At 40.7% G+C, this 25,767-nt stretch overlaps 1 protein-coding gene across 1 annotated transcript; it reads right to left on the reverse strand.

Moving 5' to 3' along the window:
• Window positions 1-714: 714 nt before the first annotated feature.
• On the reverse strand, window positions 715-25,767 carry SKA1 (spindle and kinetochore associated complex subunit 1). The gene is made up of 7 exons (XM_010371677.2): window positions 25,632-25,767; window positions 24,928-25,026; window positions 20,258-20,382; window positions 18,281-18,378; window positions 15,461-15,598; window positions 2,720-2,889; window positions 715-1,949 (listed from the first exon to the last, which is right to left on the reverse strand). The coding sequence occupies exons 2-7, from the start codon at window positions 25,013-25,015 to the stop codon at window positions 1,801-1,803; spliced, it is 768 nt and encodes a 255-aa protein (XP_010369979.1). The 5' UTR covers window positions 25,016-25,026; window positions 25,632-25,767; the 3' UTR covers window positions 715-1,800.

The following is a 25,767-nucleotide window of genomic DNA, read 5'->3' on the forward strand; positions in this document are numbered from 1 at the left end:
AAAATTGTATTAGTCTGTTCTCACACTGCTAATAAGGACATACCTAATAATACGTAATTTATAAAGGAAAGAAGTTTAATGGACTCAGTTCCTCATGGCTGGGGAGACCTCACCATCATGGCAGTCACAACTAGCGGGTCCCCAGGTTGCCCATACTTCTGTCCAACATGGCTACACATGGGGGCTCCCACAACCCCGTCCTCAGGGTTGATAATTTGATACGGCAATGCAGAACTCAGGAAAATGCTTTACTTGTGTTTACCAGTTTAAGGTTACTACAAAGGATACAGATGAACCACAACCCGATGGAGGGGTACCTGGGGCAAGGTCCAGAAGGGTCATGAGCACAGGACTTGCTGATTTCATAAAGCTGGAGTCCGTCACCTTCCTGGCACATCAAAATGTTTGCCAACCCTGAAGCTCCCTGAACTCCATAGTTTAGAGATTTTTGTCTTGTTGACATCGGCCTGATGGATTATTCACTCAATCTCCAGCCCCTCTTCCCTCTCTGGAGGTGGGAGACTGAAAGTTTGAAACTTCCAATCATGATGTGGTCTTTGTGAGCAGCCCCCATCCTGACATCCACGTGCCCATCAAGAGTTACCTCATTAGAACAAAAAATTCTATCACTAGGAAATTCAAAGGAATTTAGGCGCTTTGTGTCAGGAACTGGGGTCAAAGACCAAATATTAGAACAAAAGATGCACTCCATCACTTTGGAAATTACAAGGGTTTTAGGAGCTCTGAAAAAGGAACTGGATAGGAAGATCAAATATGTATTTCTTATTATATCACATTATCACATCAACTTTATTACACTTTCATTACAGGTTGAAGTTTACAGACGGGTGTACACTAAATGCATTTCAGGTAAGCTGCTCCCTAACAACCTATAGGAAAGCACAATAATCAGATGATAAACTGTCTCCAAATCCAGCTTCCAGGAAGTTTACCTATAGACTGAAACACCATCGATGGAATTTAGACACTAGTGATCTTTAAGTACAAAGGGCCTGGGTATCCTAACCTCATCATCTTGATCTTTTTCTTCCAATATCACATCTGTACTCAATCTTTCTTTTTTCTTTTGAGACGGAGTCTCGCTCTGTTGCCCAGGCTGGAGTGCAGTGGCGCGATTTCGGCTCACTGCAACCTCCACCTCCCAGGTTCAAGCAATTCTCCTGAGTAGCTGGGACTACAGTAGGCGCACGCCAATCTGTACTCAACTTTTTTGGGGTCTGCAGCATTGTCCACTCAACACAGAAACTGGACATGAGCATTTTTTAGTTTTATTATGTGCCTAGTACAGAGGCTTATTCAGCAGGTAGTTAAATATTTGGTGAAAGGAGGTAAATCTTGAAAATATATAAGCATTATCCAAAAAAGTTTTATTTTTGTAAGAAACAAGAATAGGTCAGGTGTGGTGGCTCACGCCTGTAACCCCAGCACTTTGGGAGGCGGAGGAGGGTGGATTGTTTGAGCTCAGGAGTTCAAGACCAGCCCAGGCAACATGGTGAAACCCAATCTCTACACAAAATACATTAGACAGGCATAGTGGTGCACACTTGTAGTCCCAGCTATTCAGGGGGCTGAGGTGGGAGGATCACTTGAGCCTGGGAGGTTGAGGCTGCAGTAAGCCATGTTTGCGCCACTGCACTCTAGCCTGCGTGACAAAGCAAGATCCCGTCTCAAAGAAAAAAAAGGAAACAAAAGAGACTAAAAGTTAAAAAAATTATATATAAGAAAATTATAGAAATAGCCTCTATACCCTATTGGTCCGTTCAAAAGTTCACAAGGGACTCAGGTTATAACGTAACGAGTAAGTCCTCCCCCTCGGACCTCTGATAGCCTCCGGCAGTGTCGTAAAATATTCAGTAACACGTGAAACTTCTTGTCAACTTTCAAAGTCGTGAACTCCTTTATGTCAGCTTCCACTATAAAATAACGACCTAAAAATAAAGATATTAGTGATAACTTTTATAAGGCCAACTTGCAAAAGAGTCTTTAATACATTAAATTGTGAATATGAATGGTATTAATCGTTTTTACTGTTAGTATCCAATAAAACCAGTAACTAGTATTCTTGCTAAAATAATAATTATTCTATCAATAGAAGTTGCATGCATATTTATTAGGTCACTAGCTATCTGTTGGTATCGCTTGAACAATTCACTTTTCAAGAAGCAATATGATATACTGGTTACCAGAATAAAACCCGTTAACAGTGCTATCACTTAACTGGATGGCCTTGGACAAGTAAGTTAAGCTCTCTTTGCCTAGTCTGCAAATTGGGAGTAATAATAGTAAGGGACACGGGTGTTGTAAGGATTGAAGCTCTTGGCACACTCTCTGCCATACAGAAAGTAGCTATATCAACAGGACTAGCTGTTATCATTACTATTCAATTTCTGAAAACATTGGGCATAGTTCCACAATAGACTCTATCTAGCAGTGTTTCTCAGGCTCAGCACTACAGACACTGTGAGCCCGATAATTCATTTTGTGGGTGCTATCCTGTGCACTGCCGGCTGTTACAGCAGCATCCCTGGCCTCTACCTACTAGATGCCAGGAACACCCAGCTCCAACAACCAAAAATGTCTCCAGACATGGTAAAATGTCCCCTGGTAGGATAACTGCTCCTGGTTGGGAATTCATTTCCCATGATCTAGTTATACTCAGAACAGTTCACATGTACACATATATATGCTGCCATTTTACCTTTGGTATCCTTCGTTTCTTCATCAATAAATCTGTGATAGAGATTTCTGGCCACAGAATTCATAGACTTTTTTGGCTGATGTAGGATTTTATATTTACTAATTACTGCCTTGTTGATTTCTTTAATAACATCATTAATTTGACCATAGGTTAAGCGGGATTTCATGTACCTGTAAAAAGGTATATGGTTAATTATTGTTTTAAAGAATCATCATGCAAAATTACTTTCCTTGAAAAACATAAGTATGGTGACTTTGTATGATAGTAAAACTACAGTACCCTTTATAAGAACAATTTTGTATCAAATTCCAAATAAACCAGACAGCTGAATAATTAAATAGAGGTGACAACATACCGGGGCTTACCTTCTCTATTATTATTATTAATTATAATATATCTATCTATTAACCTCTACTGTTTACCTATGGAGAACTGGTATTATAATTTTAAATAAGCTTTCAAATTCTGATTCAAATGGACTGATTAACTGCAACATATAAGTTTATTTAAACATTAATTTTTAAATGTGACAAAGGAAAAATTTAAATATTAATAAATTATACAATTCATAGCACTCTGGTGCTATGTAAAAACCATTACTTGTTCAGAGAAAGAAAGAGAAAAAAAGGAGGAGGAAGGGAAGATGAAGGGCAACAAAGAAGACCACAACAAGGATGACAATGAAAATTAAGACAAAGAGGAATTAATAGGGTAGGCAATGTACAGGAGTGAGTGACTGGAAGCTGCCCGGGCAGAGAAGAACCAAAGAGTAGCCATGATGTTTTTTATGCCCTAGCTCAAATTCCCTTAGAGCACTGTCTATTTCACTGTGAATTCTACTCTTTAACCTCCCACCTGTCCATCCTCCCAGTCACCATGGAGTCTTAGAATATAAAAATAGGAGACTCTCAATTTTGAATGTTTTGAACACACCAAAAACAAAACTTGATGATCTGCTTCAATTTGTCTCTTCAACAAATGATAAGTTCAGTAAGTTAAGCTCTGTCCTTCACTTCTATTCAAAGTAGCAGCTTTCTAGTCAAAACTTCCTTGATAAAATCATATAGAAGTTTATTTAAAAGAAAATGTTAGGCCGGGCATGGTGGCTCACGCCTGTAATCCCAGCACTTTCAGAGGCTAAGGCGGGCAGATCACGGGGTCAGTGGATCGAGACCATCCTGGCTAACACGGTGAAACCCGTCTCTACTAAAAATACAAAAACTAGCCGGGTGTGGTGGCGGGCACCTGTAGTCCCAGCTACTCCGGAGGCTGAGGCAGGAGAATGGCATGAACCCGGGAGGCGGAGCTTGCAGTGAGCCGAGATCATGCCACTGCACTCCAGCCTGAGTGACAGAACGAGACTCCGTCTCAAACAAAAAAAAAAAAGAAAAAAGAAAATGTTCATATTTCCAAAAAGCACTCATTTTCATTATTCCTCTCTTTTCTAAATTCATTTTTGCTGTCCTGTTTTTTCTGACCACAGTTTCTACAAACTCTAATACCTCAGCTCTCCACAATGCACTTATAAATTCCTTCAAATCCTCTCAACTACCACCTTGATTTGCTCAATAGTCATCCCTAATCTCTGCCAATGTTTTCCACTTTAACTCTACTCTTAGCACCATTTGTTTTAAAGTAAATAAAAACTCTATGCTTGGAAAACATGATTTTTTTACCCTAATCTTCTATCTTCATTTCTCATTGATTAAATAACCCCAGGTTGAAAAATGAATACTCCACCATGACCATTCTAATTTCCTTCCAATAGCTCTTCATGAAAGCATTTTCCAAAAATCCTTTACTCCACTGTCCCTCACAGTCATCTGCTTGTCACATTAGCTCAGCCAATGAGCAACAACAACAAAAACTAAAGCTGGATAGCATCAGAGCATCAAACAGTTTTCATGAAAATAAAGCTGTCAATAAAGGAGATGACCACCAGTGTGGTGGCTCACACCTGTAATCTCTCAGCACTTTGGGAGGCCAAGGCAGGTGGATCACTTGAGATCAGGAGTTTGAGACCAGCCTGACCAACATGGTGAAACCCCATCTCTACTAAAAATAGAAAAATTAGCTGGGTGTTGTGGCACATACCTGTGGTCCCAGCTACTTGGGAGACTGAACCATGAGAAATGCTTGAGCCCAGGAGGCAGAGGTTGCAGTGAGCCAAGATCATGCCACTGCACTCCAGCCTGGGGGACAGAGTGAGACTGTCTCAGAAACAAAAGAAGTAGTAAACAAAACAAAACAAAGTCAAAGGAAATGACAAAATGACCCCTCCTTGCCAAAAAAAAAAAAAAAAAAAAAAAGACTAAAGAGCAATGTCAACGTCCTCACTAGTCTTGGACTTGTAAAAGAGCCAGGTATTTTTCAAGTGGCTAACTGGTAGCAATTTTTAAGTAGTAAGTAACACTAGTAGGTGTGAGATTAGGTTGGGCATTCTCCCACACTACCAACAGGAGTAAAAACTGGTATGCAGCACTCTGACGTGTCAAGAGCTTGGAAACTGTCACTGCCATCCTCACAGCAAGAGCAAACAAAGCTGGTAATTCTTCTCAGAGAATCGAGGTCACAGGGCCAAACACTGCCTCCAAAACAGGAGAGACAAACAAATACAGAGAATCATAGTTTCCTAGGAACAGAAGCCACTGGAGTGAGTAACTGCAGGAACATTCAAATAGTAACTGACAAACTGCTAAGGCTCAGTTTGAACTAGCTTGAGAGTTAAAAACTGGTGATCCAGTTTAGGAAACCCCCATACTTTCACGAGTTTTACTTCCAGGAACCACCCCTGCCTTCCCCCCAGGTTTTCAAAATGAGGATCAGAGAAAAATTCTCCTGAGCATCAGCAAGAGGAGGGAAAAAGTAATTATTGTGAAATAGGGCAGGTAAAAGTAGAGCAGTTCTGTTATTCAAAACAAAGACCTGCCCTCAAGGAAAACTACTTGACTAAGAACCTTATCTGACCTAGGGGAAGGGTAATTAGACAATTTCAGCCCCATCTAGCTAAGAAACACTTTAGAAGGTCACAGGCCAGAGATGCAGAACCCCTAAAAAGCCTAAGATTTAATCATAAGATTGTAGGGGGCGGAGCAAGATGGCCGAATAGGAACAGCTCCAGTCTCCAACTCCCAGCGCAAGCGACACAGAAGACCGGTGATTTCTGCATTTTCAACTGAGGTACTGGGGTCATCTCACTAGGGAGTGCCGGACAATCGGTGCTGGTCAGCTGCTGCAGCCTGACCAGCGAGAGCTGAAGCAGGGCGAGGCATCGCCTCACCTGGAAGCGCAAGGGGGAAGGGGATCCGTTTTCCTAGCCAGGGGAACTGAGACACACAACACCTGGAAAATCGGGTAACTCCCACCCCAATACTGCGCTGTAAGCATACAGGCATTCCAGGAGAATATATCCCACACCTGGCCGGGAGGGTCCCACGCCCACGAAGCCTCCCTCACTGCTAACATAGCAGTCTGCCGCGATCTATCCGCAAGGCAGCAGCGAGGCTGGGGGAGGGGCGCCCGCCATTGCTGAGGCTTAAGTAGGTAAACAAAGCCGCTGGGAAGCTCCAACTGGGTGGAGCTCACAGCAGCTCAAGGAAGCCTGCCTGTCTCTGTAGTCTCCACCTCTGGGGACAGCGCACAGCTGAAGACCAACAGGGGAAGTAGCGGGAGCCGGTGCAGACGCGAACGACTCTGTCTGACAGCTTTGGGGAGAGCCGCGGATCTCCCAACGCGGAGGTTGAGATCTGAGAACGGACAGACTGCCTGCTCAGGTGTGTCCCTGACCCCTGAGTAGCCTAGCTGGGAGAAATCCCCCACTAGGGGCAGTCTGACACCCCACACCTCACAGGGTGGAGTACACCCCTGAGAGGAAACTTCCAAAGGAAGAATCAGACAGGTACACTCGCTGTTCAGCAATATTCTATCTTCGGCAACCTCTGCTGCTGATACCCAGGCAAACAGGGTCTGGAGTGGACCTCAAGCAATCTCCAACAGACCAACAGAGAGTCCTTCTGACTGTCAGAAGGAAAACTATCAAACAGGAAGGACACCTATACCAAAACCCCATCAGTTCGTCACCACCATCAAAGACCAGAGACAGATAAAACCACAAAGATGGGGAAGAAGCAGGGCAGAAAAGCTGGAAATTCAAAAAATAAGAGCGCATCTCCCCCTGCAAAGGAGCGCAGCCCATCACCAGCAACGGATCAAAGCTGGTCAGAGAATGACTTGGACGAGAGGAGAGAAGGCTTCAGTCCATCAAACTTATCAGAGCTAAAGGAGGAATTACGTACCCAGCGCAAAGAAACTAAAAATCTTGAAAAAAGAGTGGAAGAATTGACAGCTAGACTCATTAATGCAGAGAAGATCATAAACGAAATGACAGAGATGAAAACCATGACACGAGAAATACGTGACAAATGCACAAGCTTCAGTAACCGACTCGATCAACTGGAAGAAAGAGTATCAGCGATTGAAGATCAAATGAATGAAATGAAGCGAGAAGAGAAACCAAAAGAAAAAAGAAGAAAAAGAAACGAACAAAGCCTGCAAGAAGTATGGGATTACGTAAAAAGACCAAATCTACGTCTGATTGGGGTGCCTGAAAGTGAGGGGGAAAATGGAACCAAGTTGGAAAACACTCTTCAGGATATCATCCAGGAGAACTTCCCCAACCTAGTAGGGCAGGCCAACATTCAAATTCAGGAAATACAGAGAACGCCACAAAGATACTCCTCCAGAAGAGCAACTCCAAGACACATAATTGCCAGATTCACCAAAGTTGAAATGAAGGAAAAAATCTTAAGGGCAGCCAGAGAGAAAGGTCGGGTTACCCACAAAGGGAAGCCCATCAGACTAACAGCAGATCTCTCGGCAGAAACTCTACAAGCCAGAAGAGAGTGGGGGCCAATATTCAACGTTCTTAAAGAAAAGAATTTTCAACCCAGAATTTCATATCCAGCCAAACTAAGCTTCATAAGTGAAGGAGAAATAAAATCCTTTACAGATAAGCAAATGCTTAGAGATTTTGTCACCACCAGGCCTGCCTTACAAGAGACCCTGAAGGAAGCCCTAAACATGGAAAGGAACAACTGGTACCAGCCATTGCAAAAACATGGCCAAAATGTAAAGACCATCGAGGCTAGGAAGAAACTGCATCAACTAACGAGCAAAATAACCAGTTAATATCATAATGGCAGGATCAAGTTCACACATAACAATATTAACCTTAAATGTTAATGGACTAAATGCTCCAATTAAAAGACACAGACTGGCAAACTGGATAAAGAGTCAAGACCCATCAGTCTGCTGTATTCAGGAGACCCATCTCACATGCAGAGACATACATAGGCTCAAAATAAAGGGATGGAGGAAGATCTACCAAGCAAATGGAGAACAAAAAAAAGCAGGGGTTGCAATCCTTGTCTCTGATAAAACAGACTTTAAACCATCAAAGATCAAAACAGACAAAGAAGGCCATTACATAATGGTAAAGGGATCAATTCAACAGGAAGAGCTAACTCTCCTAAATATATATGCACCCAATACAGGAGCACCCGGATTCATAAAGCAAGTCCTTAGAGACTTACAAAGAGACTTAGACTCCCATACAATAATAATGGGAGACTTCAACACTCCGCTGTCAACATTAGACAGATCAACGAGACAGAAAGTTAACAAGGATATCCAGGAATTGAACTCATCTCTGCACCAAGCGGACCTAATAGACATCTATAGAACTCTCCACCCCAAATCAACAGAATATACATTCTTCTCAGCACCACATCACACTTATTCCAAAATTGACCACATAATTGGAAGTAAAGCACTCCTCAGCAAATGTAAAAGAACAGAAATTATAACAAACTGTCTCTCAGACCACAGTGCAATCAAACTAGAACTCAGGACTAAGAAACTCAATCAAAACCGCTCAACTACATGGAAACTGAACAACCTGCTCCTGAATGACTACTGGGTACATAACGAAATGAAAGCGGAAATAAAGATGTTCTTTGAAACCAATGAGAACAAAGATACAACATACCAGAATCTCTGGGACACATTTAAAGCAGTGTGTCGAGGGAAATTTATAGCACTAAATGCCCACAAGAGAAAGCAGGAAAGATCTAAAATTGACACTCTAACATCACAATTAAAAGAACTAGAGAGGCAAGAGCAAACACATTCAAAAGCTAGCAGAAGGCAAACCTAAGATCAGAGCAGAACTGAAGGAGATAGAGACACAAAAAACCCTCCAAAAAATCAATGAATCCAGGAGTTGGTTTTTTGAAAAGATCAACAAAATTGACAGACCGCTAGCAAGGCTAATAAAGAAGAAAAGAGAGAGGAATCAAATAGATGCAATAAAAAATGATAAAGGGGATATCACCACTGACCCCACAGAAATACAAACTACCATCAGAGAATACTATAAACGCCTCTACGCAAATCAACTAGAAAATCTAGAAGAAATGGATAATTTCCTGGACAATTACACTCTCCCAAGGCTAAACCAGGAAGAAGTTGAATCCCTGAATAGACCAATAGCAGGCTCTGAAATTGAGGCAACCATTAATAGCCTACCCACCAAAAAAAGTCCAGGACCAGATGGATTCACAGCTGAATTCTACCAGAGGTACAAGGAGGAGCTGGTACCATTCCTTCTGAAACTATTCCAATCAATAGAAAAAGAGGGAATCCTCCCTAACTCATTTTATGAGGCCAACATCATCCTGATACCAAAGCCTGGCAGAGACACAACAAAAAAAGAGAATTTTAGACCAATATCCCTGATGAACATCGATGCAAAAATTCTCAATAAAATACTGGCAAACCGGATTCAGCAGCACATCAAAAAGCTTATCCACCATGATCAAGTGGGCTTCATCCCTGGGATGCAAGGCTGGTTCAACATTCGCAAATCAATAAACGTAATCCAGCATATAAACAGAACCAAAGACAAGAACCACATGATTGTCTCAATAGATGCAGAAAAGGCTTTTGACAAAATTCAACAGCCCTTCATGCTAAAAACGCTCAATAAATTCAGTATTGATGGAACGTACCTCAAAATAATAAGAGCTATTTATGACAAACCCACAGCTAATATCATACTGAATGGGCAAAAACTGGAAAAATTCCCTTTGAAAACTGGCACAAGACAGGGATGCCCTCTCTCACCACTCCTATTCAACATAGTGTTGGAAGTTCTGGCTAGGGCAATCAGGCAAGAGAAAGAAATCAAGGGTATCCAGTTAGGAAAAGAAGAAGTCAAATTGTCCCTGTTTGCAGATGACATGATTGTATATTTAGAAAACCCCATCGTCTCAGCCCAAAATCTCCTTAAGCTGATAAGCAACTTCAGCAAAGTCTCAGGATACAAAATTAATGTGCAAAAATCACAAGCATTCTTATACACCAGTAACAGACAAGCAGAGAGCCAAATCAGGAATGAACTTCCATTCACAATTGCTTCAAAGAGAATAAAATACCTAGGAATCCAGCTTACAAGGGATGTAAAGGACCTCTTCAAGGAGAACTACAAACCACTGCTCAGTGAAATCAAAGAGGACACAAACAAATGGAAGAACATACCATGCTCATGGATAGGAAGAATCAATATCGTGAAAATGGCCATACTCCCCAAGGTTATTTATAGATTCAATGCCATCCCCATCAAGCTACCAATGAGTTTCTTCACAGAATTGGAAAAAAACTGCTTTAAAGTTCATATGGAACCAAAAAAGAGCCCGCATTGCCAAGACAATCCTAAGCCAAAAGGACAAAGCTGGAGGCGTCACGCTACCTGACTTCAAGCTATACTACAAGGCTACAGTAACCAAAACAGCATGGTACTGGTACCAAAACAGAGATATAGACCAATGGAACAGAACAGAGTCCTCAGAAATAATACCGCACATCTACAGCCATCTGATCTTTGACAAACCTGAGAGAAACAAGAAATGGGGAAAGGATTCCCTATTTAATAAATGGTGCTGGGAAAATTGGCTAGCCATAAGTAGAAAGCTGAAACTGGATCCTTTCCTTACCCCTTATACGAAGATTAATTCAAGATGGATTAGAGACTTAAATGTTAGACCTAATACCATAAAAACCCTAGAAGAAAATCTAGGTAGTACCATTCAGGACATAGGCATGGGCAAGGACTTCATGTCTAAAACACCAAAAGCAACGGCAGCAAAAGCCAAAATTGACAAATGGGATCTAATTAAACTAAAGAGCTTTTGTGCAGCAAAAGAAACTACCATCAGAGTGAACAGGCAACCTACAGAATGGGAGAAAATTTTTGCAACCTACTCATCTGACAAAGGGCTAATATCCAGAATCTACAAAGAACTCAAACAAATATACAAGAAAAAAACAACCCCATCAAAAAGTGGGGAAAGGATATGAACAGACATTTCTCAAAAGAAGATATTCATACAGCCAACAGACACATGAAAAAATGCTCATCATCACTCGCCATCAGAGAAATGCAAATCAAAACCACAATGAGATACCATCTCACACCAGTTAGAATGGCAATCATTAAGAAGTCAGGAAACAACAGGTGTTGGAGAGGATGTGGAGAAATAGGAACACTTTTACACTGTTGGTGGGATTGTAAACTAGTTCAACCATTATGGAAAACAGTATGGCAATTCCTCAAGGATCTAGAACTAGATGTACCATATGACCCAGCCATCCCACTACTGGGTATATACCCAAAGGATTATAAATTATTCTACTACAAAGACACATGCACACGTATGTTTGTTGTGGCACTATTCACAATAGCAAAGACTTGGAATCAACCCAAATGTCCATCTGTGACAGACTGGAATAAGAAAATGTGGCACATATACACCATGGAATACTATGCAGCCATAAAAAAGGATGAGTTTGCGTCCTTTGTAGGGACATGGATGCAGCTGGAAACCATCATTCTTAGCAAACTATCACAAGAAGAGAAAACCAAACACCGCATGTTCTCACTCATAGGTGGGAACTGAACAATGAGATCACTTGGACTCGGGAAGGGGAACATCACTCACTGGGGCCTATTATGGGGAGGGGGGAGGAGGGAGGGATTGCATTGGGGAGTTATACATGATATAAATGATGAATTGATGGGTGCTGACGAGTTGATGGGTGCAGCACACCAACGTGGCATAAGTATACATATGTAACAAACCTGCACGTTACGCACATGTACCCTATAACTTAAAGTATAAAAAAAAAAAAAAAAAAAAAGATTGTAGAATGCTTCTCCTCTCCAACACCTTACCACCACTACAACAAGGTTACAGGAATGCATTAGTGAACTAACACTGAGCAAGCTACAAGACACAGAATCTATTAAGAAAAAATTTCTAAGGAAACTCAAAGACGACAGAGGAGACAAAAGAAATGGGAACTAGGGCCGGGTGCAGTGGCTCACGCCTGTAATTCCAGCACTTTGGGAGGCCGAGGCGGGCGGATCACAAGGTCAGGAGATTGAGACCATCCTGGCTAACACGGTGAAACCCGGTCTCTACTAAAAATACAAAAAAATTAGCCCAGCATGGTGGCGGCAGACGCCTGTAGTCCCAGCTACTCTGGAGGCTGACGCAGGAGAATGGCGTGAACCCAGGAGGCGGAGCTTGCAGTGGGCCGAGATCGCGCTAGTGCACTCCAGCCTGGGCGACAGAGCGAGACTCCATCTCAAAACAAACAAACAAACAAAAGAAATGGGAACTAGAAGAAATTGAAGCATCTGACATTTACAACCATAGCAACCATTAAACATAGCCCAGCTCCTAGACATATCAACATAAAATCTCACACTAAAAGCCTATTTACTTCAGTTCCTATTATGCAGATACATCTTGTCCAGCTTTCAACAAAAATTACTAGGCATAAGAAAAAATACAGGCTGAGAGCATCACAAGCATCAGATGCAGATTGAGAAATGACAGATTTTGGAAGTATCAAACCACTAATTCAAATAACTATGTTTAATATGCTAAGGACTCCAGTGGAAAAAGGATAAAATGCAAGAATAGACAGACAAAGAAAGCAGAGATGGAAACTACAGAAGAATCAAAAGGAAATGCTAGAAATAAAGAACTCTAACAGAAATGAAGAATGCCTTTGATGGGCTCCATAAGCAGACTAGACTCAGCTAAAGAAATAATCAGTGAACTTGAAGATACATCAGGACGGGCGCGGTGGCTCAAGCCTGTAATCCCAGCACTTTGGGAGGCCGAGACGGGTGGATCACGAGGTCAGGAGATCGAGACCATCCTGGCTAACACGGTGAAACCCCATCTCTACTAAAAAATACAAAAGACTAGCCGGGCGAGGTGGCGGGCGCCTGTAGTCCAAGCTACTGGGTAGGCTGAGGCAGGAGAATGGCGTGAACCCGGGAGGCGGAGCTTGCAGTGAGCTGAGATCCGGCCACTACACTCCAGCCTGGGCGACAGAGCGAGACTCCCTCTCAAAAAAAAAAGAAGATACGTCAATAGATACTTCCCAAACTAAAATGCAAAGAGAAATACAAAAAAAGAACAGAAAACCCAAGAACTGTCAGGCAATCACAAAAAAGTATAACATACAGGTAATGGGAATACCAGAGGAGAGGAAGGAAGATATGCAAAGAATTCTTAAAATTCAATGAGAAGAAAACAAACAACCCACTTTAAAAACAGGCTCAAGACCTGAACAGATACCTCATCAAAGAAAATATGCAAATGGAAAGTAAGTATATCAATATGAAAAGATGCTCAGCATTCCCTTCGATAGCTCAGCTGGTAGAGCAGGGGACTGTAATACTTGCTGAAAAGATGCTCAATGTCAAATGTCAGTAGGGAATTGTAAAGTAAAATAATTAGATACCACTACACACCTATCAGAGTGGCTAAAATCCAGAACACTGGCAATACCAAATGATAAAGAGGATGTGAAGCAAGAGGAATGTTCTGTCATTGCTGATGGGAATGCAAAATGGTATAGCCATTGGCAGGTTTTTACAAAACTGAACATACTCTCACATGATCCAGCAATTACACTCCTAAGTATTTACCCAAATGAGTTGAAAACTTATGTCCACACAAAACCTGCACGTGAATGTTTTTAGCAGCTTTATTCATAATTGCACCAAACCGGAAGGAACTAAGATTGCTTCAATAGGTGAATGAATAAAGAAACCAGTACATCCATACAATGGAGTACTATTTAGTGTTAAAAAGCAATGAGCTATCAAACCACAGAAAGATACATGGGATCATAAATCCTTATTTCTAAGTAAAAGAAGCCGGTCAGAGAACGCTACATACTGTATGACTAACCATATAATATTCAGGGGTTCAGTGGGAGATAGAAAGAGGTGGGATACAAGGCACTTTTAGTATAGTGAAACATTTTAGGATAGTGAAATTCTTCTGTATGATACAGTAATGGTAGACACATGATATCATGCTTTTGTCAAAACCCACAGAATGTACAACACAGAATAAATCCTAACACAAACTAAGGATGTTAGTTAATAGTAATGTATCGATATTGGTTTGACAACTGTAATAGATATGTCATACCAATGCTCTGTTACTGAGGAAAACTGTGTGCAGGGAAGAAGCGGTATGAGACCACTAGTATCTGCTCAATTTTTCTGTAAACCTAACAAAGGTTCTAAGAAATACACTTTATTAAATAAAACAACAACCAAAACAAACTGGTATGAATAACTCTCTAGAAAGCAAAATAATCATGATCTTTGCCTCAGGGACTCTCCTCCTAAGACTCTATCCCAAGGAAATAAAAAAATTGCAAAACAGCCTTGTCTAAAAGATATTTCATTGTACCCTTATTTATAACAATAAAGTCAACCCAAATATGTAATGAGGAAATGCTTCAATAAATTATTGGATAGCTACATATTATGTGACTATTAAGATAGAAAAATTATCACAATAAAAGGATAGTAAGTTGCATTTACAGTGTAACTACATTGCTAAAATAACAGGTATAAGAAATACCTATTATACATGTATAGTTAAATAAAATCTGGAAAGCTATACCCTACCTTATCTGAATGGTAGAATTACAGATGAGTTTTACTTTTTGACAACAAACACTTCCTAGCAACATGTATTATTCGTATAATAAAAAGGTAACAAGCAATGTAACATAATATAAAGCTTAGAGGTTAAGCAAAGCCCTGGAATTATGAGTTTAAAAACGTGGATTTTCATAATTGGTTCCCCATTATTGCCATATGTAAGAGGCAAGGGAGACCACCCTCTAGGGGAAGCCTTTTGTCTTATTCATTCTTCTATTCAGAGTGACCCCGGGCCTGGAATATAACACAGGCTCAAACAAGCGTGGGGTGCAATGCACAAATGGAAACCAAACACAACATACTCCATTCTCATTCTCAAGTCTACACAACTCATTCAATTTCCTTAAAATTACCACAAAACTGAGTCTACTTCTATAATATAATTGGTAAATCTATAACACAGAAAGGTCCGAGAGGACTTAAGCAAAGAATTGATCCATCTCTAGATCTCTCTATGAAGGGGTTTTACAACAAAAATCTTCAAAAAATTTACTGCATTTTCACAGTATAATGTGAAATGTTTTAAAAAGATCAATATTTGAACACAGCATATTACAATTAATATAATTAAGCGTTATGATTTAAACAATCATCTATGTTGATTATTAAGCGGTTGAACATTATTTATCTTAAATACTTACGAAGGAACACCACTGAACTCATCACAAGTTATAAATGGCATTTCCTTAATACTTCTCTGTTCTTTGGGAGGCTTCTTTATGGGTTCAGGTTCCTCAACTTTGAATGGTTCTTCAGGATCAAGATCTGATCCCTTAACACTACAGAACAGAGATGTACATACATATAAGCAATTGTCAGAAATAAGCAGCATACTGCAAAGTTTTCCCAACTGAAAATAATAATAAATACATAACTCATCCTGTTATAATCTCACTGCCAACTTTTTTTTGTATTCCTATATCTATTGTTCATGAAAATCTAAACAGTGAAGGAAATGTTGAAAAATTAAGTTCCCAAATCTTCAGTAATATAGCTATATTTATTTACATGTAATACGATATCTTCATCAGTTCTCCCACTGGCTCCTCAAAGTCAGTAAGTTAACAGCTTTGCGGCTTCATGGCTTCTCTTAACCCCTTCCTGACATCCCTAACTCTGAATCTGGAAACATCAGTTACCTTAGACTTCTGTTTATTCTAATTTATCCTGATGGTTACTCGTGTCAGTCCCTGTGGATTGCAGAGTCATTTTAGTTGCCAGCATGATCATGGGTCACCCCGCATTCAATCTGCCCAATTTTTAGAGTGAGTGAGAAGCCTACTAATATATCTCCTGCCCCACTAGCAAACAAAGTCTAGAAACACACTATAGCTCCTCGGTTCCTTAACTGCCAGGGATGTGGCCAGCAGTGAGTCAAGACACAGGAAAGACGACATCAGATATAAGAAACAGTAGGGGCTGCTATAACTACACATCATAACAGGTAGAAGAAATGCCTGTTATATATGTGTAGTTACATAAAATCTGGAAAGCTATACCCTATCTTATCTGAATGGTAGAATTACAGATGAGTTTTATTTTCTGACAACAAACACTTTCTAGTAACATGTATTATTTGTATAATAAAAAGGTAACAAGAAATGTAATATAATATAAAGCTTAAAAGTTAAGCAAAGCCCTGGAATTATGAGTGGGAGGATGGCCACAGGAGTAAACCAAGGGAATCCCCAGAAAGGCAGGAAGCGAGAGCCCAAGATGACAGTCGAATGCCAGACACAGATGGCAACCAGCCTTACTGAGGTGGTGTGACTCGGCCATGCTGCACGCTGTCAAGATAAAGATGCCCAATGCATCATAATCCTTCTGTGAATCCTAACATATGAGATTCTACTGTGAGACTGGATGAATCGTATCTGTACTTGTTTGTCTTGACCATGTGTTGAGGAAGCACCTGAGTGCTCCCTTTATGCCCTGCTGTGTTTATCAGCTGAAAATAACCATTTTGACCTACAGAAAGGTTCTGCTCTGACCTATCCCTGAGAGTTGAAGCTAGGCCATAGTGAGCTTAGAATAAAATTCCTCCTATTCCCCTGATCAAATTCTTGCTGGATGTACAATGACAGGTAATGTGAGAAAGAGTGAGACAGGATAAAGATGCCAATTCCTCACCGAGGTGATGGGAGGATATATGGGTAACAAGAGAGCCAGGTCTTCGAGATACAAAGCAGGCCACTGAATCACGGGAACTAGATGTCCTATCAAGGCTAGAGCTGGACATTTGAGAGCATTAACAGTGGAGTTAGGTAAGAATGAGTAAAGCAGGTAGGAGAGATCTATAATCTAAAAGAGGGGAGAGAAAAAGGAGGCAGCCAAGTCAGAGGTGTGGGCTGACAACTAAGAAAACATAGTGGCAGTGCAGAAAACAGAATTTCAAAAACAAAAAGGCGGTATGCAAAATGAAATCTTAGAAGTAGAACCAGGGCTGACAAAGGATTTTTGACCTCTTTGTGACCTTCAACCACCCTAGGTGTGGTGGCAATGACAGCCAAAAGCCAGGTGTTAAGGCCTTGGGGAAAAAACCGCCACAGACATACCTTGTAAGTGCGGAGAGAGAGAGAGGATAGACATTTGAGGGGAATAAAGAGCTAAGCTTATTGTTCATTTGGCTTTTATTTATTTATGTATTTATTTATTTTGAGGCAGGATCTTACTCTGTTGCCCAGACTGGAGTATAGTGGCACCATCAGGTCTCACCACAGCCTTGACCTGCCAGGCTCAAGCAATCCTCCTGCCTCAGCTCCCTGAGTAGCTGGGACTACAGGGGTGTGCCACTGTGTCTGGCTAATTTTTTGTATTTTTAGCAGAGACGGGGTTTCGCCATGTTGCCCAGGCTAGTCTCAAACTCTTGGGCTCAAGCAATCTGCCTGCCTCGGCTTCCCAAAATGCCAGGATTATAGGCGTGAGCCACTGTGCCCAGCCTCTTTGGCTATTTTTAAAATGGTAACTTCCTTACGCTTATTTTTACCCAAAGGCAGTGGTTCTCAAGGGTCAAGGAAGATTTTGCCCTCAGTGGCATTTGGCAATGTCTGGAGACCTTTTTCATTGTCATGAATGGGTGGGATAGGAGGAATGCTACCAGAATCTAGTGGGCAGAGATCAAGAACACTGCTCAATGTCTATTCTCATAACAAAAAATTAACCTGCCTAAAATGTCAAGGAAGCTGAGGTTGACAAACTGCTCTAAGGAAAAGAAATGAGTGGAAAGAGAGAGGCTAGAGAGACTTGCCCTTGGCAAACTGGGAAAGAGGTGTTAGATTTTCCTCAGAGACAGCAAGATAAGAACACTGGTGAACATAGTAGGAAATACTGTTTTTAGTATAGGTGACAAAAAACTAGATCATTGCTGACAAAACTGCAAGTACATGAAGAGCAAAAGGCTTTGAAGTATTTTGTTTTCATGGGTTTATAAATCCAGATAGCAAGAATAATTATACACTTACCAGCTCTGGGCTACTGTTACTTGAGGCAAATGGGAAGGAATGTTTTCTTTAAGATGTTCTACGTCTTTGTAATCTTCTTCAAGAGATTCACAGAGTTCCTAAAATTTAAAAATGCTCACAATAAGTCTCTGTCCTCCCCATGTATGTTTTAAGATATTCTAAAGAGCAGGGAAAATGGTGAACCATAATCACAGTGACTATGGCCGGTCGCGGTGCTCACGCCTGTAAATCCAGCACTTGGGGAGGCTGAGGCGGGTGGATCATGAGGTCAGGAGATCAAGACCATCCTGGTTAACACAGTGAAACCCCGTCTCTACTAAAAATACAAAAAATTAGCCGGGCGTGGTGGCACGCGCCTGTAGTCCCAGCTACTCAGGAGGCTGAGGTGGGAGAACTGCTTGAAGCTGGGAGGCGGAGGTTGCAGTGAGCTGAGATTGCACCACCGCACTCCAGCCTGGGTGACAGAGTGAGACTTCGTCTCAAAAAAAAAAAATAAAAAAAAATCACACTGACTGTGAGTACCAATAATGCAGAATGAAGTGAAAAAGCAGTGAATCCAGCAATAAAAAATTGGTTTCTAGAGCTGTTTTTGGATGGTGGTAATATTTTTCTCTACTGGATTTTTTTCAGAGAACAATCACTATAATCACATTGCAATTACAAAGCAGGACTAAAGCTAAGTCTTTCTCAAATACTTTAATCTTGGGAGATAACTAAGAAATATATAAAGAACTTATGTTTTTCATTATCATCAATTGCTTTTGTTGGCTTAGCAAATGCTCCCCAGTGTTACCTGTGTAACAGCAACTGTATTATCACAGCATGGTAATATACCCAGCTGGCAAGCACAAGATGCTGCTTTAGGATGACTTCCACTGTGGGCTACCTACATCCCAGCTTAATGAAAATTTCTACTTGATAGCTGGGGTTTTTTTTGGTCTCCAACGTTTACTAGAACTTCAGGCTATGAACTCATACAAATTTTAATGAGGAAAATATTCTGTGCCTTTGGATTCCCGCCATCTGGCTCCCAATCACAATGTGAACAGAAATTCCAAATAGCCTTCAGTTCTGAGTCGAGCATTCTCTAGGCCCACACCTAACCCCGGATATTCTTGAGCAGGTTAGAACTGAAACACCAGTATTGGTTTCTGTTTTGAATTTATATAATGTCTTTTCCTTTAAGAGGTGAATGACATTCATGGATACCAATTCCATTTTGACTAATAGAGTGATAGGCATAATCATGCCCATTCCTATAGCTGAAAAATCTTTACAGACCTTAAGGATTATAGGCTGAATGCAGTCAGGGAGGTCCCTTGTTCAATCCCACTGAGCAATTCCCCAGCTCTAACAACATGAGATAATTATGGTACAGACTATTTCCCCATCGGGAAGTGCACAAGCACTTTTATTAGCTGAAGTCAATTTGAAGGCTTATTTAGAACAAAATGTGCCTGTGAATGAGGCTCAAGTTTTTCTTTACCTGAGAGCTCTTATATTACCTTTTATAAAAATATAGAAATGTAGACATATAAGGGAGCTAAGAAACAGTTCAATATGATCCATTATTTTTTCAAATGAGGATCTTGAAACCCCAAGAGGTAAAATAGCTTTCTCAGGGTGGCAGAGAATACCAAGGACCACCAAGGTAAGAATCCATATCTCCTCACCCAAAGCAGGTGTTCTTTACATACCACTCTACTAGAACATCATTGTTTAAATTAAAGCTACCAAGAATGATTAGCAAACTCTCCTTTCTAGTAAAGTTCAATTCCACTGGCCATCAGCAGAAAGAAGTAGCTGTGGAGCTCCGAATTCCATTATACTAGGAAAATAAAACATAAATGGCATACTGTACCATTAATAATTCATAAACCGAAAACATTATAAACAAAGCATCCTTAAGAATTACTTGATGATTAGGGAGTTTGTATGTATTGCCTTTTTACTGCTTCCTCATTAGAGAAACATTACCTTGAGTGAATTGTTGGTTTGTTCTTGATACTGAATTTCCAATTCCAATTTATTTAGAAGTTCATTTACTACAATGATCTCATCTCCTATTTTATTTAATACTGTCTTCAAGGTAGGTTCCTGGCCTGTTATAAACAAAAATAAAATAGAAAACAAAGTGTATAGAAGAGCAGTAGCTGCAAGTACTCATGCAAACTCTTGGACAGATAGCTATACCTTAGAGAGGGGTGGAAAAAGGACTATTGCTTTAGCCCCTAGAAACTGACTCCATGGATAATCTTAAGACCTCATTTCTTCTTTTTTTGAGGCAGAGTCTCGCTCTGTTGCCCAGGTTGGAGTGCAGTGACCGGATCTCAGCTCACTGCAAGCTCCGCCTCCTGGGTTTACGCCATTCTCCTGCCTCAGACTCCCCAGTAGCTGGGACTACAGGTGCCCGCCATCTCGCCCAGCTAGTTTTTTGTATTTTTTTTAGTAGAGATGGGGTTTCACCGTGTAGGCCAGGATGGTCTCGATCTCCTGACCTCGTGATCCACCCGTCTTGGCCTCCCAAAGTGCTGGGATTACAGGCTTGAGCCACCACGCCCAGCCCAAGACCTCATTTCTAAGTAGTATGGAAGAGACGGAGAGGAGAGGCAAGGACAATGTCTCCCCTGCATCTTTTGTTTCTGGCAAATTCCTCCACTTATTAAAACATGTAGAAATGTTAGGTAAAACAAGCATCCTTCTACATCCACAGCTAAGCTTTCATGAGAAAAAGGCAAATCTCCAAGGGTTCCAATATGAAGGGGGAACCACAGTTCCCCCTCACACCAGGCAGTATGTGTGAGCTGAGGCTGCAGCAGCCGTAATCTGAGGAGTGTACAGCAATGCTGGACAGGAGGTTGTCAATCTCAGCACCAGAATATATTTGATTTTAATAGGGATAAGATCCAAGGTTTTGGGGCTTTAAAACACAGGGTGTTGGAAGTGAGAATCTCAAATGAGGCTAGGACCCTTCTTCATGAATAGATTTTCAGCGAAAGTTGTAATCACTCACCACAGAAATAAGCTTACGTTTTAGACAGGCCCTTCGGTGTGTGTGTGGAAGGGGCAGGAGTGAGGTTGAGGTGAAATTCTCTTTCAGAATTTGTAATACGGATTTGGAATTCATATTAACACTATTCACACTATGCAAAACTACCCCAAGCAAACAAAGTAACATAAAAAGTCACAAGCTGGTAATAACCCTGCGTACCCGGCAAAAACAAATGTAAGACATTCATAAAGTAGTATATTCTCATAGTCCCAATTCCACCTCCTAGCACCTCTCTCTAGCAACTTTCAGAGATTTGAGATGGATGAGAAAATCAGAGTCCCTTCCTCCCTAGAAATAAAAGAAGTAGTTTTTAAAAAAATTTAAGGGCAGATTAAAAGCACAAAAGAAAAACTACCTTCATAATTGAAGTTTCCCATCTGCATTTCCAGCAATCACTACAATGACATACACATAAGTAAAAGCAGACTTTGGCAGTATCTGTAGATTATGGAGGCAGTAGAGTGAACCAGGTAGAAGGCCTGAAGTCAGAGACACCAAGTACCTACCTCATTACTGCGAAGATAGGTGAAAGTACACATAAGGTGGGCTTAGCCCTGTCTAAAACCTAACACTCAGTAAATGCTAACTGCCATTCATCATCATCATGAGGAGTATATCATTCTATCTAATAGAGCAATGCTACTTGCATTTGACACTCAGCTCATAACAACTAAAACAAGTAAATGAGAGTACTGATGTCTCTACTGAGAATAATTTCAGTAGAATTAGTTGAATATAGTATTTCTTCCCCATACACTGGTATCTCAACTTTTAGTCACCTAAATTTTAGGATGTTATTTACCACTTTTTTTTTTTTTTTTTTTTTTTTTTTTTTTGAGACAGGGTCTTCTTGCTCTGTCACCCAGGCTGTAGTTCAGTGGCACTATCACAGCTCACTGTAGCCTCAACCTACCAGACTCAAGCAATCCTCCTGCCTCAGCCTCCTGAATAGCTGGGACTACAGGTAAGTGCCACCACGCCTGGCTAATTTTTTTATTTTGTGTAGAGACAGAGTCTTATTATGTTACCAGGCTGGTCTCAAACTCCTAAGCTCAAGCGATCCGCCTGCCTCAGCCTCCCAAAGTGCTGGCATTACAGGCATGTGTCTGGCCTCTGCTTTTCATGTAGTAATCTAGTCAGTTACAGAAGCCAAAGTAGCAAACAAATAAGCAGGCTTTATTTTATAGGCTATGGAGGCACACAAATTATTCTCCCCCCATACAAAATGACAGTTGACAACTGTGTAGGAATCTAATGGGTCTGACTGCTTCGGCCAGGCCTCATGCTTTGGTGGGTCATTTGAATTCAAGGCTTGATAGTTTTATAGATCTCCAAATTATATTTGTTTATCCAAGAGTAATCATAACCTCAGAAAGTGAATGTAAACAAGACAAATTATTAAACATCTAAAAGTCTTTTACAAATTACTTCAATCAAAATGGCAACAAATAGAAAGAGTACCAACATGGGAATCAAGAAACAGAAACTGTCACCCAACCAAGTACTCACGAGCTGAGGGACCTGGGCTAGCCACCTGACTTCTGACAGTCTCAATTTCCTCAGGTATGAAGTAAGGGGGCTCCTTAAGATGAACCCACAGTCCCTTTAGCTTTAACTTCCAGAGTATGTGAACCATAAACTGTAAAATGTATGAGGCTCCTTTATTAGTAGTTATCAATATAGGACTGAGAATATCAAGGTCCCTGGGAAGGGAGGTATAATTCGAAAGGGCCTATCTAACATTATAATTTCATATTTGAGAAAGTTTTCAAACTACCAATTCATAATACAAACTACAATACAAGTTCAACACAACCATCCCAGCATATGGAATTCTGTCTGCCAATAAACCTTTACTCTCCCAGATAAGGTTAGGGTGTATATAATTCCTTAAACAATATTTTACATTTGACAAGGATCATCTGTTTCTATGAAGTTTCATTGCATCATCCAATTTCAGCACATCAAAATATTTTCAAAGATACTTACAATCTCCAACTTCATGGATGCTTAAATAATTTATTTCATTTTCAATTAGTTATTTCCCAGTGATAAAGAGTAATAAGCTTCCTCCAAAGCAGGCTCTAAGATGGGTTATGGACTACTTTTACCTCTATGGATCTCTACATTAGTTTTTTTTTTTACTTGCCTTTTAATACAGTGATGTGCCACATAACAGTGATTCAGTCAACAATGGACCACAAATATGGCAGTGGCCCCATAAAATTATAATGGGGCTGAAACATTCCTATTGCCTTGTGACATCGGAGCCATCATAACCTCATGGTGCAATGCATTATTCACATGTTTGTGGTGATGCTGGTGTAAACAAACTATAATGCCAGTATTATACAAGTACAGCACATACAATTATGTATAGTACATAATAATTGACAATAAATGGTTACTACTTTATGTTATTTACTATACGATACTTGGTACTTTTTAGAGTGTACTCCTTCTACTTATTAAAAAAAAAAAAAGTTAACTGTAAAATAGCCTCAGCCAGGTCCCTCAGGAGATATTCCAGAAGGCAATGTTACCATAGGAGATGACCGCTCCACACGTGGTACTGCCCCTGACAACCTTCTAGTAGAACAAGATGTGAATGTGGAAGACAGATGTTGATGATCCTGACCCTGCGTAGGCCTAGGCTAATGTGTGTGTGTGTATTCTTTTTTGACAAAGTTTAAAAAGTTAAAAAAAAGTAAAAAAACCTAATAAAGATATAAAAATATTTTGTACACCTGTACAATGTATTTGTTTTAAGCTGTTATTAGAAAAGAATAAAAAAGCTAAGCCAAACTAAAAAGTTTATTAGTAAAAAAGTTATAGTAAGGTAAGGTTAATGTATTGTTGAAGATTTTTTTATATAAATTTAGTATAGCCTAAGTGTATAGTACTTACAAAGTCTACAGTAGTGTACAGTGATGTCCTAGGCCTTCACATTCACTCACTGTCACACCCACAGCAACTTCCAGTTCTGCAAGCTCCATTCATGGTAAGTAGCCTATACAGGTGTTCCACTGTTAATCTTTTACTGTATCTTTTCTATGTTTAGATACACAAATACTCACCATTGTGTTACACTTGCCTAAGGTATTCAGTACAGTCACTTGCTATACAGGTGTGTTGCCCAGGAGCAATAGGCTATATAGCCTAGACATGTAGTAGGCTGTACCATCTAGGTTTGTGTACATTTACGTACATTCTATGATGTGATGTTTGCACGACGACAAAATCATGTAATGCTTTTTCAGAACACATCTCCATCACTAAGCAATGCATGACTGTATCTCCATTTAGCTGTAGAACCATGGATGCCACATAACCTTCAAATCTTACCATTGGCCTATGTGTCTCAGAAAAACATAAGTAAATAATCTAATGAATATTCAGTTCATTGTTCAACATACCTTACATTTTTAGTATCCTCCGCAATACTAAAAATGACATTGGACTATTTAAAAAATCGTTGTTCAAAATCTAAAATTACCTAAGATGCAGTCACTCAACCAAGCAAAGATGTCATTCAGGGTGGAATAATCAAAATGCATTTTGTACATACGAAGTCAGTGGAATCTGTTTTACTTACCACAGTTTCTTAATGACAAGGTTTTCTTAATATTGCCAATCTTTTCATTAACATGAGAGCATAACTGTTCCAGATCTGAAGAGGCCATCCTTTAAGCCTCTGAAGAAAAAAATATAAACATATTCGTAATGAAAAGCCACACAAATTTCTGTTCACTTTCGAAATCCAAGAATGGTCAATATCAAGTAAATCACAAGTCTTTGAAGGTTAAGTACAAATATTCAAGAGCAATTTCTTTCAATTCTACAACATTCAGTTTCTAACCACGGTACAGTACTGACTTGTCTTACAGCCTTCGGCCATCGATGGATCCCAAACCAGGGTAAAGGGGATAAGCCTGAGTCCTTTCCTTTAAGGGTTCAGGAGGACAGACGCACTATTTAAAGACAACATTGGTATTTTCTTTAAACACGCAAAATACGGACACAGTTTTTTAAAGTCTCTTACACGGTCAAAGAAATGGGCCCAGGTAATCATTTTTCCTGCGCTGTGAGGGGTTGGGGCTTTACAGTTTGGGATCGGTAAGGAGGCAGAGAAATGGGAAAGGACCAGTTTCCCACCCACTCGCGGGTGAGAGAGAAGGGGCGGGTCTAAAAGCATCCAGCCCCGTCCTGCCCCACGCCCAGCGCGGCCCGCGGCCCCCAGCCGCCAAGCAGTGCCTCAGGCGCTTCCGAAGGCAGGGTCCCCAACACACAGAGTCCAACCTCGAGTGGGTCCAGCAGCAAAAGGCTACTGGCCGCTGGGTCTCCAGCCGCGAACACCGCAGTCTCAGCCCGGGATGGTGTGACGCCACTCCGGGAGCAAAATTCAAAACGCCCGCCAGGCCCTGGCGCAGCGCAG

Source organism: Rhinopithecus roxellana, chromosome 21, assembly GCF_007565055.1.
Source record: "Rhinopithecus roxellana isolate Shanxi Qingling chromosome 21, ASM756505v1, whole genome shotgun sequence".
Taxonomy (NCBI): domain Eukaryota; kingdom Metazoa; phylum Chordata; class Mammalia; order Primates; family Cercopithecidae; genus Rhinopithecus; species Rhinopithecus roxellana.

Excerpts from the sequence above, each read along its gene's own strand:
- SKA1 (XM_010371677.2), bottom strand. The coding sequence starts at position 25,015 with ATGGCCTCTTCAGATCTGGAACAGTTATGCTCTCATGTTAATGAAAAG. Across the intron at positions 18,379-20,257 it reads AAACCAACAATTCACTCAAG|GAACTCTGTGAATCTCTTGA; the intron begins GTAATGTTTCTC and ends TTTAAATTTTAG. Across the intron at positions 15,599-18,280 it reads GTAACAGTAGCCCAGAGCTG|TGTTAAGGGATCAGATCTTG; the intron begins GTAAGTGTATAA and ends TCTGTTCTGTAG.